We start from the raw sequence: 12451 nt of genomic DNA on the forward strand, positions 1-12451 counted from the left end.
TTTTTTGCAGTACGCGGGCCTCTCACTGTTGTGGCCTCTCCCGTTGCGGAGCACAGGCTCCGGACGCGCAGGCTCAGCGGCCATGGCTCACGGGCCCAGCCGCTCCGCGGCATGTGGGATCTTCCGGGACCGGGGCACAAACCGGTGTCCCCTGCAATGGCAGGTGGACTCTCAACCACCGCGCCACCAGGGAAGCCCTCTACTATTTTTTTTATCAATGTTTAACATCAAGTGATTTTCAATATAGTACTTTATTAGATCTCACTAAACGTAAAGATACATGCTTAGAAGCTTTGTTTGAAGTTTCATACTAAATAAAGAAAAACGAAAGTTCACAGATCCCTTTAGGGAACCACTTGTTTTTCCCATCATGGTAAAAATGGGCAAAATAAAACCACGTGAAACAACATGATGACAAACTCAACTCCAGTCTTTTGTCAGCAAATACTGTTGGAAGGCACCTAGAAAACACTGCTGAAGATTTGAACAAACAGTATTAGAATAAATGATGGAGTTTGGGAGGTTTGCTGTATAGCTGGGTAAAATCTTTCTAACATTTTCAGCTTTCTATTTGCTAGATTCTGTCTCAGTAATGAAATCCACAAAGAACTACTTTTTTGTGGGCTACTAAAGGAAAGATATAAAGAACAAGATATAGTATGTACAAAAAATGATTGGTTTAATTTTTTAAATTTTTATTGGAGTATAGTTGATTTACAATGTTGTGTTAGTTTCAGGTGTACAGCAAAGTGAATCAGTTATACATACACATATATCCACTCTTTTTTAAATTCTATTTCCATATAGGTCATCACAGAGTACTGAGATGGTTTAATCTTTTTTAAATGCCTTACAGAAAAAGTGGAAATGCAGTTTTTTACTCTAATGAAGTGCTGTTTTGACAGGAATATTTTTCAAAAGGTGGGGGTGAATTTCAAGGTAAGTTTACTGAAAAAGTTGGCAACCTTTCACAGCAAAGATATTGAAGCCTGGAATGTACAAACTGCTATAGGATTCACCAATATTCTACAGAAACTAGACTTTTGATATGTTCATAGTACTCTATTTTGTAACAAGGTAGGGAGTGACACTCCCTTTGTCACTTCCCCACCACACAGAGGTTAGCTGGTTATTTTGTGGCAAACTCCTTAAAAGAGTTTTCAAACTAAAAGATAGCTTCCTTTCACACAAAGGTACGTGTTTCAAATATACTGACCTTTTCTGTGGTGTCCTTTAACAGTCAGTGGCTTTTTTTTTTTTTTTTTTTTTTGCTGTACGCGGGCCTCTCACTGTTGTGGCCTCTCCCCTTGCGGAGCACAGGCTCCGGACGCGCAGGCTCAGCGGCCATGGCTCACGGGCCCAGCCGCTCCGCTGCATGTGGGATCTTCCCAGACCGGGGCACGAACCCGTGTCCCCTGCATCGGCAGGCGGACTCTCAACCACTCCGCCACCAGGGAAGTCCCAGTGGCTATTTTTTAAAAACCATTATAATAAACACACTCAATATAGCTCTTCAAGGTTAAGTTGATATTTTAACACTGAGTGAGAAAATAACTGCTTTGGATGGAAACTCAGTTCATGGAGAGAGCATTTGGAGAACAGATATTTGTGTTTTCATTGTTATGTAATTTTATTGCCAAAAATGATTAAGTTGCATACCTAGAAAACCTCTCATATCTACACACTTAAAACCTGGGACTGAAAATATCTACCCTGAAAATGTCTTTCAAATGTAGAGTTTTGATGGATTTTGAACACATTTGTTAAAAGCACAAAAGTGGGGCTTCCCTGGTGGTGCAATGGTTAAGAGTCCGCCTGCCGATGCAGGGGACACGGGTTCGTGCCCCGGTCCGGGAAGATCCCACATGCCGCAGAGCGGCTGGGCCCGTGAGCCGTGGCCGCTGAGCCTGCGCGTCCGGAGCCTGTGCTCCGCAATGGGAGGAGGCCACAACATTGAGAGGCCCGCGTGCCGAAAAAAAAAAAAAAAAAAACATAAAACACAAAAGTGCAGCAAGTGCTGATTGGTTGGCAAGAACAAATGATTGGCATCAGGAAAGGTGATGGTTTACCAGCTGAATTTCATCAAAAGCTGTTTCATAATTGGTGGGTGGAATAGGAAAAGGAGAATCATGACGATGTGGTAAACTCAGCCCATGGAATTTGTCTTGCATTGAGAGCTGTGCATCTTTTTCAGACATCTTCCTCACCTATGGCAGCTGCTGAAACCAAGTGCTGAAATAAATTAAACTTAGAACCACACCTTCACACAGCTGCATTATAGCGTATAATTATAGCTGTATTACTGTATTACTATATTAACCCAAGATATTTTTTTAATGAAGCATATGCGATCACATTCTCTGTAGGAAAAAAATGTATTCATAACATTTTATTTATTTATTTATTTTTGGCTGCATTGGGTCTTTTTTTTTTTCAGTACGCGGGCCTCTCACTGTTGTGGCCTCTCCCGTTGCGGAGCACAGGCTCCGGACGCGCAGGCTCAGCGGCCATGGCTCACGGGCCCAGCCGCTCCGCGGCATGTGGGATCTTCCCGGACCGGGGCACGAACCCGTGCCCCCTGCATCGGCAGGCGGACTCCCAACCACATCACCACCAGGGAAGCCCTGCATTGGGTCTTCGTTGCTGCGCGCGGGCCTAGTTGCGGCGAGCGGGAACTGCTCTTGATTGCAGTGCACAGACTTCTCATTGCGGCGGCTTCTCCTGTTGTGGAGTTCAGGCTGTAGGCGCGCGGGCTTCAGCAGTTGTGACTCACGGGCTCCAGAGTGCAGGCTCAGCAGCTGTGGTTCAGGGGCTTAGCTGCTCCACAGCCTGCGGGATCCTCCCGGAACAGGGCTCGAACCCATGTCCCCCGCATTGGCAGGCGGACTCCTAACCATTGCGCCACCAGGGAAGCCCTCATAACATTTTAGTGAGAGTCAAAATAGTTTTTTGTACTACAAATATTATAAAAAGTTTAAACTGTTTGAAAATACTGTTTGTTTCATCCTTGTCTCATCCTTTTAAAATGTCCTTTTTGTGTATGCTTTAGAACATACATAATGTATTAGTAGAGTAACACATGCACATGATTTTATAAAACACTCAAGCATTGAGAATACTTCTCAAAATATTTTTAGGAGAGGGGTGTGCAATCGGAAAAGTTGGGAGGACTTCCCTGGTGGCGCAGTGGTTAAGAATCCGCCTGACAATGCAGGGGACACGGGTTCGATCCCTGGTCCGGTAAGATCCCACATGCTGCAGAGCAACTAAGCCCGTGCACCACAACTACTGAGCCTGTGTTCTAGAGCTCGTGAGCCACAACTCCTGAGGCTGCGAGCCACAACTACTGAGCCCACATGCCACAACTACTGAAGCCTGCACACCTAGAGCCCGTGCTCTGCAACAAGAGAAGCCACGGCAATGAGAAGCCCGGGCACTGCAACGATGAGTAGACCCCGCTCGCTGCAAGTAGAGAAAGCCTGCATGCAGCAACGAAGACCCAACTCAGCCAAAAATAAATTAAAAAAAAAGTTGGGAGACCACTGCTTGAATAGTGTCTACCTTGTTTTAGGGCATCAACGAGGTCATGAATGCAATGTGCTCGGCACATATTAAGTCCTCAGTGAGTATTGGCTCTTTCGCTCTTATGATATCCTCTATACGAGTGATGCATTAGAGGCAGTGTGAAATGATGGTGAAAAGCAAGAGCCTTGCAGTCAGGCAAAGTTGGATGCGTTCCCCTGCCACTTACTAACTGAGAGAATGTGACCAATGAACTTCGCAGGATTTCCCTGGTAGCGCGGTGGTTACGAATCTGCCTGCCAATGCAGGGGACACGGGTTTGTGCCCTGGTCCACGAAGATCCCACATGCCTTGAAGCAACTAAGCCCGTGCGTCACAACTACTAAGCCTGTGCTCTAGAACCCACGAGCCACAACTACTGAGCCCACGTGCCACAACTACTGAAGCCCGCACGCCTAGAGCCGGTGCTCCGCAACAAGAGAAGCCACCAAAATGAGACACACACGCACCGCAACCAGAGAAAGCCCACGTGCAGCAACGAAGACCCAATGCAGCCAAAAATAAATAAATTAATTAATTAATTTAAAAATCCTTTCTCCTTCCCACTTCCTTTAAAAGAAAAACAAACAAACTTCGCTGGGCCTCAATTTCTCATTAGTCCCCATCTCTTAGAGTTGTTATAAAGATTAAGAGAGATAATGCACTCTTTTGGTAACAGCTTCATTGAAATATAATTCACATACCATAAATGTCACCATTTTAAAGTGTGCCATTCAGTGGGTTTTAGTATGTTCACAAGGTTGTACAACCACTGCCAGTATCTAATCCAGAACACTTTCATTACCCCAAAAAGAAACCTGTGCCCATTAGCAGTCGCTCTCCATGCTCCCTTCCCCTCCCCTACTCCCCCCACCTAGCCTAGGCAACCACTAACTTACTTTCTGTCTCTGTGGACTTGCCTCTTCTGGACATTTCATATAAATGGAATCAGACTATATGTGGTCTTTTGTGTCTGGCTTCTTTCACATAGCACAGTGCTTTCAGGGTTCCTCCATGTTATATGTAGCAAGCATCATTACTTAATTCCTTTTTATTACTGGATAATATTCCATTGCATGGATATACCACATTTTGTTTATCCCCTCATCAGCTGATGGACACTGGGGCTGTTTCTACCTTTTGGCTATTGTGAATAGTGCTGCTATGAATACTCGTGCATGATAAGGCATGTTTAATGCTCAGCACAGGGCCTGCCAGGCACCTAAGTGCTCAATACCAGTAGGTGGTTGCTCTCCTTATCATTAGGGAGTGCTACATTGGGAGATTTGGGACCCAGAGTGCCTGGATGTCAAAAAGGGTAGGTGAAAGTCACCAAGGACAGCATTCATTTACTGCACAGTGTCACCGAGAGCTGTCCCTGCCCACCTCACCCAAATAAGTAAGGCAGTGTGACACAGAGGCATGAGCACAGACCCACTCCACCACTTTTGAGCTGTGTGATGCCAGGCAAGTCACTTAACCTCTCTCAACCTTGTGTGTAAGTTGGATATAATTAGTCTTGTCTACATATCTCACAGGCTTGCTGCCTGGGTCAAAGAGTTAAGTTAAAAATATGGGGCTTCCCTGGTGGCGCAGTGGTTGAGAGTCCGCCTGCCGATGCAGGGGACGCGGGTTCGTGCCCCGGTTCGGGAAGATCCCACATGCCGTGGAGCGGCTGGGCCCGTGAGCCATGACCGCTGAGCCTGCGCGTCCGGAGCCTGTGCTCCGCAACGGGAGAGGCCACAACAGTGAGAGGCCCGCTACCGCAAAAAAAAAAAAAAAAAGAAAGCACTTTGAAAACCATAAAGCATTATTATTCCAAACCTTACATATTACAGAAACTAACGGCTCTCGAACAGAGTAAGGAAGCACTTTGTTCCGCTCACCATTCTCCCTCTCTCTCCAGCTTGTTCACATTCTCTTCAACATGACACCCTGGCCTTCTCACCACAGCCCCTGATGCTAGTACCTCCTTCCTTGCATCTACTTAAGGGCCAAGGGTGAGCAGCCTGATCCTGGGTAAAAACCTGAATTCACATCAAGAAAAAGCCTGCCATGTCTCTATTTCCAGGTAGAAATCTGTGCGACCTTTCCGGTTTTCTCAATAGCTAGCTGGTTAGAGCGCCCTCGTGTGTCTCCACGTGGTAATACCTGAGGTCTTTCCTGAGAGGTGACTTTTTCATCGCAGCCTCAGTAAAAGGTGTAATGGAAATTTTTTTCTCGTCACACTTCATGGCCCATGCTTGACACTTGGACTCCAGTTAAGCCATTGCAGCCCGAGTCTTAGGCAGGTTTCCTGCTTGCGCTCAGGCCTAAAGATTTCTTCCTGCTCCCTGCCCACACCTTTCTCCTCAGTCATTTTGAAAAACCCTGGTCTCACCGTTCACAGATGTCAACTTGGTCTTACCACCTTCTATTATTCCAAGCTTATCCAGCTCCCAAAGTAAGATCATATGTTTTTCTAAAAAGGGAAGAAAGTAAATCCAAAATAATAGAAAAGTGTGTTTTAAGTGTTTACTATATATATAAAACTATATATATATATATATTATATATATATAAATATATATATATTTACTATATATAGTAAAACTATATATATATATGATTTGTTCTATAGTCTAAGGAAAAGGTATCAAGAATGTTAAACCTTTCACAGGGGTCTCCTCATGGAAAGCCCTGACACTTGGGAAGGGGTAAATGATGATCAGAGACAGTGATGTCTGGCAGTGCGTGCTTGCGTGCGCGCGCACACGAACACATGTTTACACACTCTCACACTCTCTTCTGCTCAGGGAGCTTTCTCTCTCGTACCTTTCTCTCTCACTGAGAATCATGTGATGATATCAGCTCAGGTCTTTGGAGGAAAGAAAACTTATATTTTATATCTGGAACCTCAAGAATGTTCCCTGCAGGGACTTCCCTGGTGGTCCAGTGGTTAAGACTGCACACTTCCATGGCAGGGGGCGTGGGTTCAGTCCCTGGTCAGGGAAGTAAGATCCCACATGCCACGCGGCGTGGCAAAAAAAAAAAAAAAAAAAGTTCCCTGCTCCCTCCATCAGCTACCGCTGTGAAAGCCTGAGGGACTTTACTTCCCATATTCCACACATTCCCCTCATGCCTGCTCTGCAGCCATGGATTTTTCTGAATCCATGAGCCCCATTGGCAAACTCCACTGCGAGCCAAAGATACATGTGCTTTTGGCTTCACCCCAGGAGCATGTTCCTGAAAAGTTGCGGGCAAATTAAATTTTTGCAGGTCAGTTATGATTCCCCACCGGCTTCCAATGAGACTTTTGAGCTGCGCTCTCTCCTCCTCAAGATTGATTTTCAACACTTCAGCTTGAAGTTTCTCTGCCTCTTGCCATCCTCCCTGACAGTTAAACCTCATCTGGAAAATGAAGAACCTGACCGAGGAAACATTAAGAATTCTCGAATAGTCCAGGACCTATAAAAAATACACTAGAGAGGCTGCCATTTGGAAAAGACACCAGGTACCACCATTCAAACTGCAAACCCTCACCCTACATCCAGCTTTTGGAGAGGCTATTTCCAAGGGCTTGAGGGGTTTTGCCCCACTCTCTTGGGGGGCAGCAGCTGCCTCGGGGGATGGGCATTTTCAGTTTAGGAGGATCTTTACTACCCTTCTGCTTTCTGTTCTCTTCACCCCACTCCCAGGTGTCAGCTTCCAGAGACCTGTTGACTGAAGAAAAACACACAACCCAAAAGTTGCAGGTTATGTTTTATTCAGCGGACTTACTGAGGACTCTAGCCTGGGAGGCAGCCTCTCCGAGAGCTCTAAGGAACTGTGGCAAAGAAGTAAAGGAGGAGCCACGATATACGGGAGTTTTTGCAAGAAAAAATAAAAACATGTGTTCAAACATCAAAGACTACAGCTAATCACAGAAAACAGACATCTCAAAGTAGTGATTTTAGCCTCCCCCCCTTTTTTTTGGCCATGCCGTGCAGCTTGTGGGATCTTAGTTCCCCGGCCAGGGATTGAACCCAGAGCCCTCAGCAGTGAGAGCATAGAGTCCTAACCAATGGACCACCAGGGAATTCCCTAGCCCTTTTCTCTGTATGGCAAGATGCAAGAGTCTGGGCTCATGGAAATTATTCCTTAGATAAGCATCTTAACTATCTAGGGCCAGTATCCTGTTTTTCTCCATCCTGAGTTCCCCTCAGGGCACGCCATGGGGCCGTGGGGGACGGTGGCTGCAGGGGCTCCTGGCTTGATGGTAGTTGACTTTCATTGTTCACTAGACTAGCAGGCAGCATTCTTTGTTTACTGGAATGGCAGGTGATACTCTTTGTCTACAGACCCTCTCTCCCGAAATAGAGATGGGTGCTGTGGTCCCGGGGAACCATGTATGCAATTGGTGACCTAGACAAAGCACTTGGTAATAAGTAAAGAGTTGCTAGGGAAGCACCTTGGCTCTGGTCTCTGGCAACAGTTAAGCAAGGGCACGTGTGCCCTGGGTCTGTGATGCTGGTCAGGCGACTGCCCTTGCAGTCTTTGAACCGGAACCAGAGATATTATTAGTGCTGATAGCGAAGGGAACTGCCTGCTTAGTGGCGAGGAAAATTAATAGTCCAAGCGTTCTCCCATCCTGCATTCTCCATGCTGGCATTTTGATTAAAAGAAATACTGCTGCAGCTGTTTGCATATTCTAGAAGTGTGTGTGCATGTGTGCGGTTTAGTGTTTACAGATTTGGGGTTGTGGAGGGGAGTTTCCAGAGCAACGGAAGTAGCTGCTTGTCAGTCAGGGTTCATTTTGAAAATGAAAGCCTGAAAGCTTGGGGCCCACTCTGGGCCTGGGCCTGGTCTCCGAGAAGCCGGCAAAAGCCAGGAGTTGGCTTTGGTTAGTCAGCTCAGTGAAGCAACCACTTGATCACCTTTTGCCTTTTTCTTTTACGAATTGACCAAGTCTATGAGCTGCTTTTGGTGTCCTGCAGATTCAGTCTGAGGCAGGGATGTGGGAGTGGGCATCGAGGTTCTGGCCGAAGACACCTCCCCCAACACGTACACACACGATTACATTTCCCCAGGCTGCCAGACCAGAACGAGGTAACCTATTTCTCACACACTACTAGGTACACAAGGGTAGTATGACTAGTCATCAAAGAGTTTAGTTTAATTGGCATATGTCAGAGTAAAGGGAGAGAAATACAACACAAGGCTGTCTGTTCTGGGTGCCGGAGGAGTAATACAAACAGATGGTTGGGGGAGTGAGGGATCACTCTGGGCTGGGGTAATCGGAGGAGGCTTACTGGAGAAGGTGGCAACTGAGGCCAACTTTGAAGGACAGGGGGGAGAACTTCACCAAATAGAAGCTATGAGGGAGGACATTCTCGGTAGAGGAGGGCAAGTTCAAGATATGCTCAGGTTAGAACAAGTCCATCCGTTTGGCTGGAATTTGGGATTTGTGTGAATGGTTTGCTGTTGATAAGCTTGGTTTGAAGGCCAGATCCTCTGCGCCAGAACAAAGGCTGCGGTGTCACACAGACTTGCTCTGCCACTTCCTTCGGGGTGACCTTGGGCAAATGGCCTAATCTCTTTGCAAAGCGAGGACAGTAACAATACTTAGCTCTTGAGATCCTTGGGCGGGTGATAGAATGAACATATATAAAGCATTTAGCAGAGTGGCACATAAAAAGTATTCAAAAAAATGGATTACAAATGCATAGGCTGTCATGAAGGAAAGCTCCAGCTCTTTAGGGCTGACCCCAAATATCTGAGGGCAAAGGTGGAAAAGCCTCTGATACCTTCCATCACTGTGGGACCCAGTAGAGTGGGCTGGCTTGGCCTGAGTCCCCATTCCCTCTGGCCTAGACTGTTGGAATAGTCTCCTGGCTTTCTGCCTCTGCCTCTCCCATAATCATCTTCCTAAAGACCACCTTAATCATGGCTGTATTCCTCTCTGGCTCAAGAACCTTCTATGGCTCCCCACTGCTCATGACTGAACTCCCTACATGGGGTGGGGGGGAGGCAAGAACTACCATTTATTGAGAGAAGAGCCAAGAGGATGCTAATGTTAGGACTAAAAAGGTAAAATACCCTCCTCTTTTAAAAGCCTTGAAACTCGGAATTCGCGGAAATCAGCAGGTCCCTCAGGGAGAGAGCGGGATGCATCTCTGAAGAGGGTAAGGCGTTCGTGGCCGATGACTCAGATTCACCAGTACCTGCTTCTTCAAGCCAAGCTGGGAAAGGTTAAAGAGAAGAGGGCGGAGAGAGGAGTAGGGAGCCTCGGGGAAGCAGGGGGTAGCCCTTCTCAGTTCCCTGGAAGGGCTTTTACGCCTGGACACTTTCTCGAATTTCTCTGTAGGAATCCCGGGCAGCTCCGGCGCTGCGGGAAGGGTCAAGGCCACACAAAGGGCAGTGCAAGCGAACCCGAGTCACATGGGGCAGCCAAGCCGCCTCCGTGAATGCGAGGCGCGGGACAAAGACGGCTCGGGGACAAAGTGCAGGGAGACTCCTGAGGAGATAAGAGGGAAGGGCGAAGGAAGGGGCGGAGAGCGACCGCCCCGAAGCTGTAAGGACCGCGCTGCCGGAGGCCTTGGCTGGAAGCCGAACTCAGCCCACCGCGGAGGGGGCTCCCTAGAGCCTCTTCACCCAGCAACTGCGGGGATGCTGAGAACCCGGCTGCTGGGGCAGCTGGGCTGCTCCCGTTGGCGCTCGGGGCTAGCGCGCAGCCCGCCCCCGCGTCCGCCCCACAGTTGCCCACGCCGTGCGGGAGGCGGGGCCGCCCAGCTCACCTGGCCGTTTGGGGCGGGGCCGCCCGCGACCCGGGGAAGCGGAGGTGGCGGCGGTACCCGGGGTGCAGGAAAGGGGCTCTACCCGGGGGCATGGCCGGAGCTCCCACCCCTCTAGGCCCCCCCACCGCCCGTGCCGGGGGCCCTCCCTCGGCTCGCTCGCGCTCTCCCTCCCTCTTCTCCCCTCCTTCGCTCCCTCCCTCCGAGCCCAATTGCTCAAGCCGCTTCCTTCCCCAACGCCAGCGCCAGTTCCTCTCTTGGTGGGGCCCGGGAAGGGCAGCAAACGCTAGACACTGGAACAGCCGCGGCGGCAGGACCATGGCCGAGCCCCGAGGGGCCGCGAAGCCGGCACCCAAGGCCTCCTTCGCACCGACCGAGCTCAGCCTGCGGAGCGCCCCGCAGCCCCGCCCCTCGAGAGTGGACACCGTCAGCCTGGGCAGGTACCGGGGCAACGCCACCACCGCCTTCCACCGCTCGGTGATGCCCTCGGGAACAGTCTCGGGGCGCCGGCGGGGAGCGCTGCGGGAGCTGTTGGGGCTGCAGGGGGCGGCTCCCGCCGGGTGGCTGTCGGAGGAGCGCCCCGAGGAGCAGTCCCCGGGCGGGCCGAACGCACCGAGCGGTAGCGGGCTATGCCTGGAGCCCCGGGAGCACGCGTGGATACTGGCGGCCGCTGAGGGCCGCTTTGAGGCGCTGCAGGAGCTGCTGGAGGTCGAGCCGGGGCTGCTCCTGCGGGGCGACCCGATCACGGGCTACACGGTGCTGCACTGGCTGGCCAAGCACGGGCGCCACGAGGAACTCATCCTGGTGCACGACTTCGCCCAGCGCAGGGGGCTGCGGCTCGACGTGAGCGCCCCGGGTAGCGGCGGCCTCACGCCCCTCCACCTGGCGGCCCTGCAGGGCCACGATATGGTCGTCAAGGTGCTGGTGGGCGCCTTGGGGGCAGACCCCACGCGCCGCGACCACAGCGGCCACCGGGCCTGTCACTACCTGCGGCCCGACGCGCCCTGGAGCCTGCGGGAGCTGTCGGGGGCCGAGGACTGGGAGACGGCGGGCAGCAGCGAGCGTAACAACGCCAACAACAACAGCAGCGGCGGCGGCGCCGCGTGTACGCCGAGACGCGCCTCCAGCGCAGTGGGCGCGTCGGTCGTGGAGACAGCGGCGGCGGCGCCCGCCAAGGGGAAAGACTCCGTGGGCAGACGGGTGGCGCAAATTCAAGGCCTTCTCCGCCATATGTTCCCCTTCTTCCAGGACCGTTGAAGGAGACGGAGACTGGAGAGCGTGGAGGGACCAAGACGCTGCGGCGGGGCCGTGGTCCCGGGTGGTCCCTGGCGGTCCCTGGCGGTCCCGGGTGGTCCCTGGCGGTCCCGGGTGGTCCCTGGCGGTCCCGGGTGGTCCCTGGCGGTCCCGGGTCCCACCGACGGGGCGGCGCCTCGGACGCAGCTCGGGCCGCAGCCTTGGGCGCTGGTCCTGCAGGGAGCAGATCACCTCGGGGTCCGTCTCAGGCACCTGTCTCAGGAGTACAGACACCGGCCAGGAGACGCGGGGACCAGGGCACGCCTAACCGAGGGAGACCAAGGACCAAGCCTTCCTGGCGCCGAATCCCCAAACTACAGGATTGAGTTAGGAGCAGAAGCGTGGTCCTGCTTAGGAGAGGGAAAGTTAGCTTCCAGTAGACATTTCTGGGCAGGTGGAAGCTCTGGGTTTATTAGGAAACATTTGCTAGAAGAATGAGTTAAGATTGTAAACCACTGACGCAGAGGCAGCGCCTAACTGCAGGCCTGACTCGGCTGTTAACGGGTCACTTTGTGAGGGCAGGCTCAGCCCCTGTCAACCTGCTCCTGAGACAACCAGGCCTTACCCATACGGTTTGGTTTCTAATGTATCACGAATGACTTCTTAAGCATATTAAAGTGGCATATGTTTTCCTTTCACATTACAAAGCTGTCCTTTGAATGACTTCTTTTTTCCATCAACCACCTCTTCCCTGTGTTTGCAGGGAAGAGGTCACCAACCCACGGCTGCGAGCTAGTGATCCGGAACAGTCTCTGGATCTCATTTGCACAGCAAGTGGCCAAGGTGTGCACCAAAGGAGCTACTTTCCCCTTGGCTCTGAGTAGAGACACACAGTTTACCTGTCT

The 12451-nt window shown here is 50.8% G+C and overlaps 1 protein-coding gene across 1 annotated transcript; it reads left to right on the plus strand.

Moving 5' to 3' along the window:
• Window positions 1-10375: 10375 nt before the first annotated feature.
• Window positions 10376-12246, plus strand: SOWAHD (sosondowah ankyrin repeat domain family member D). Its single transcript, XM_027089550.1, has one exon. It carries the CDS (start codon window positions 10407-10409, stop codon window positions 11568-11570), a length of 1164 nt encoding a protein of 387 aa, XP_026945351.1. The 5' UTR covers window positions 10376-10406; the 3' UTR covers window positions 11571-12246.
• Window positions 12247-12451: the final 205 nt, after the last annotated feature.

The sequence above is a fragment of the Aethalodelphis obliquidens genome, unplaced genomic scaffold, assembly GCF_003676395.1.
Source record: "Aethalodelphis obliquidens isolate GAN/ISIS:26980383/991018 unplaced genomic scaffold, ASM367639v1 scaffold66, whole genome shotgun sequence".
Classification (NCBI taxonomy): domain Eukaryota; kingdom Metazoa; phylum Chordata; class Mammalia; order Artiodactyla; family Delphinidae; genus Aethalodelphis; species Aethalodelphis obliquidens.

Coding starts and splice junctions, on each gene's coding strand:
- SOWAHD (XM_027089550.1), top strand. CDS start 10,407: ATGGCCGGAGCTCCCACCCCTCTAGGCCCCCCCACCGCCCGTGCCGGG.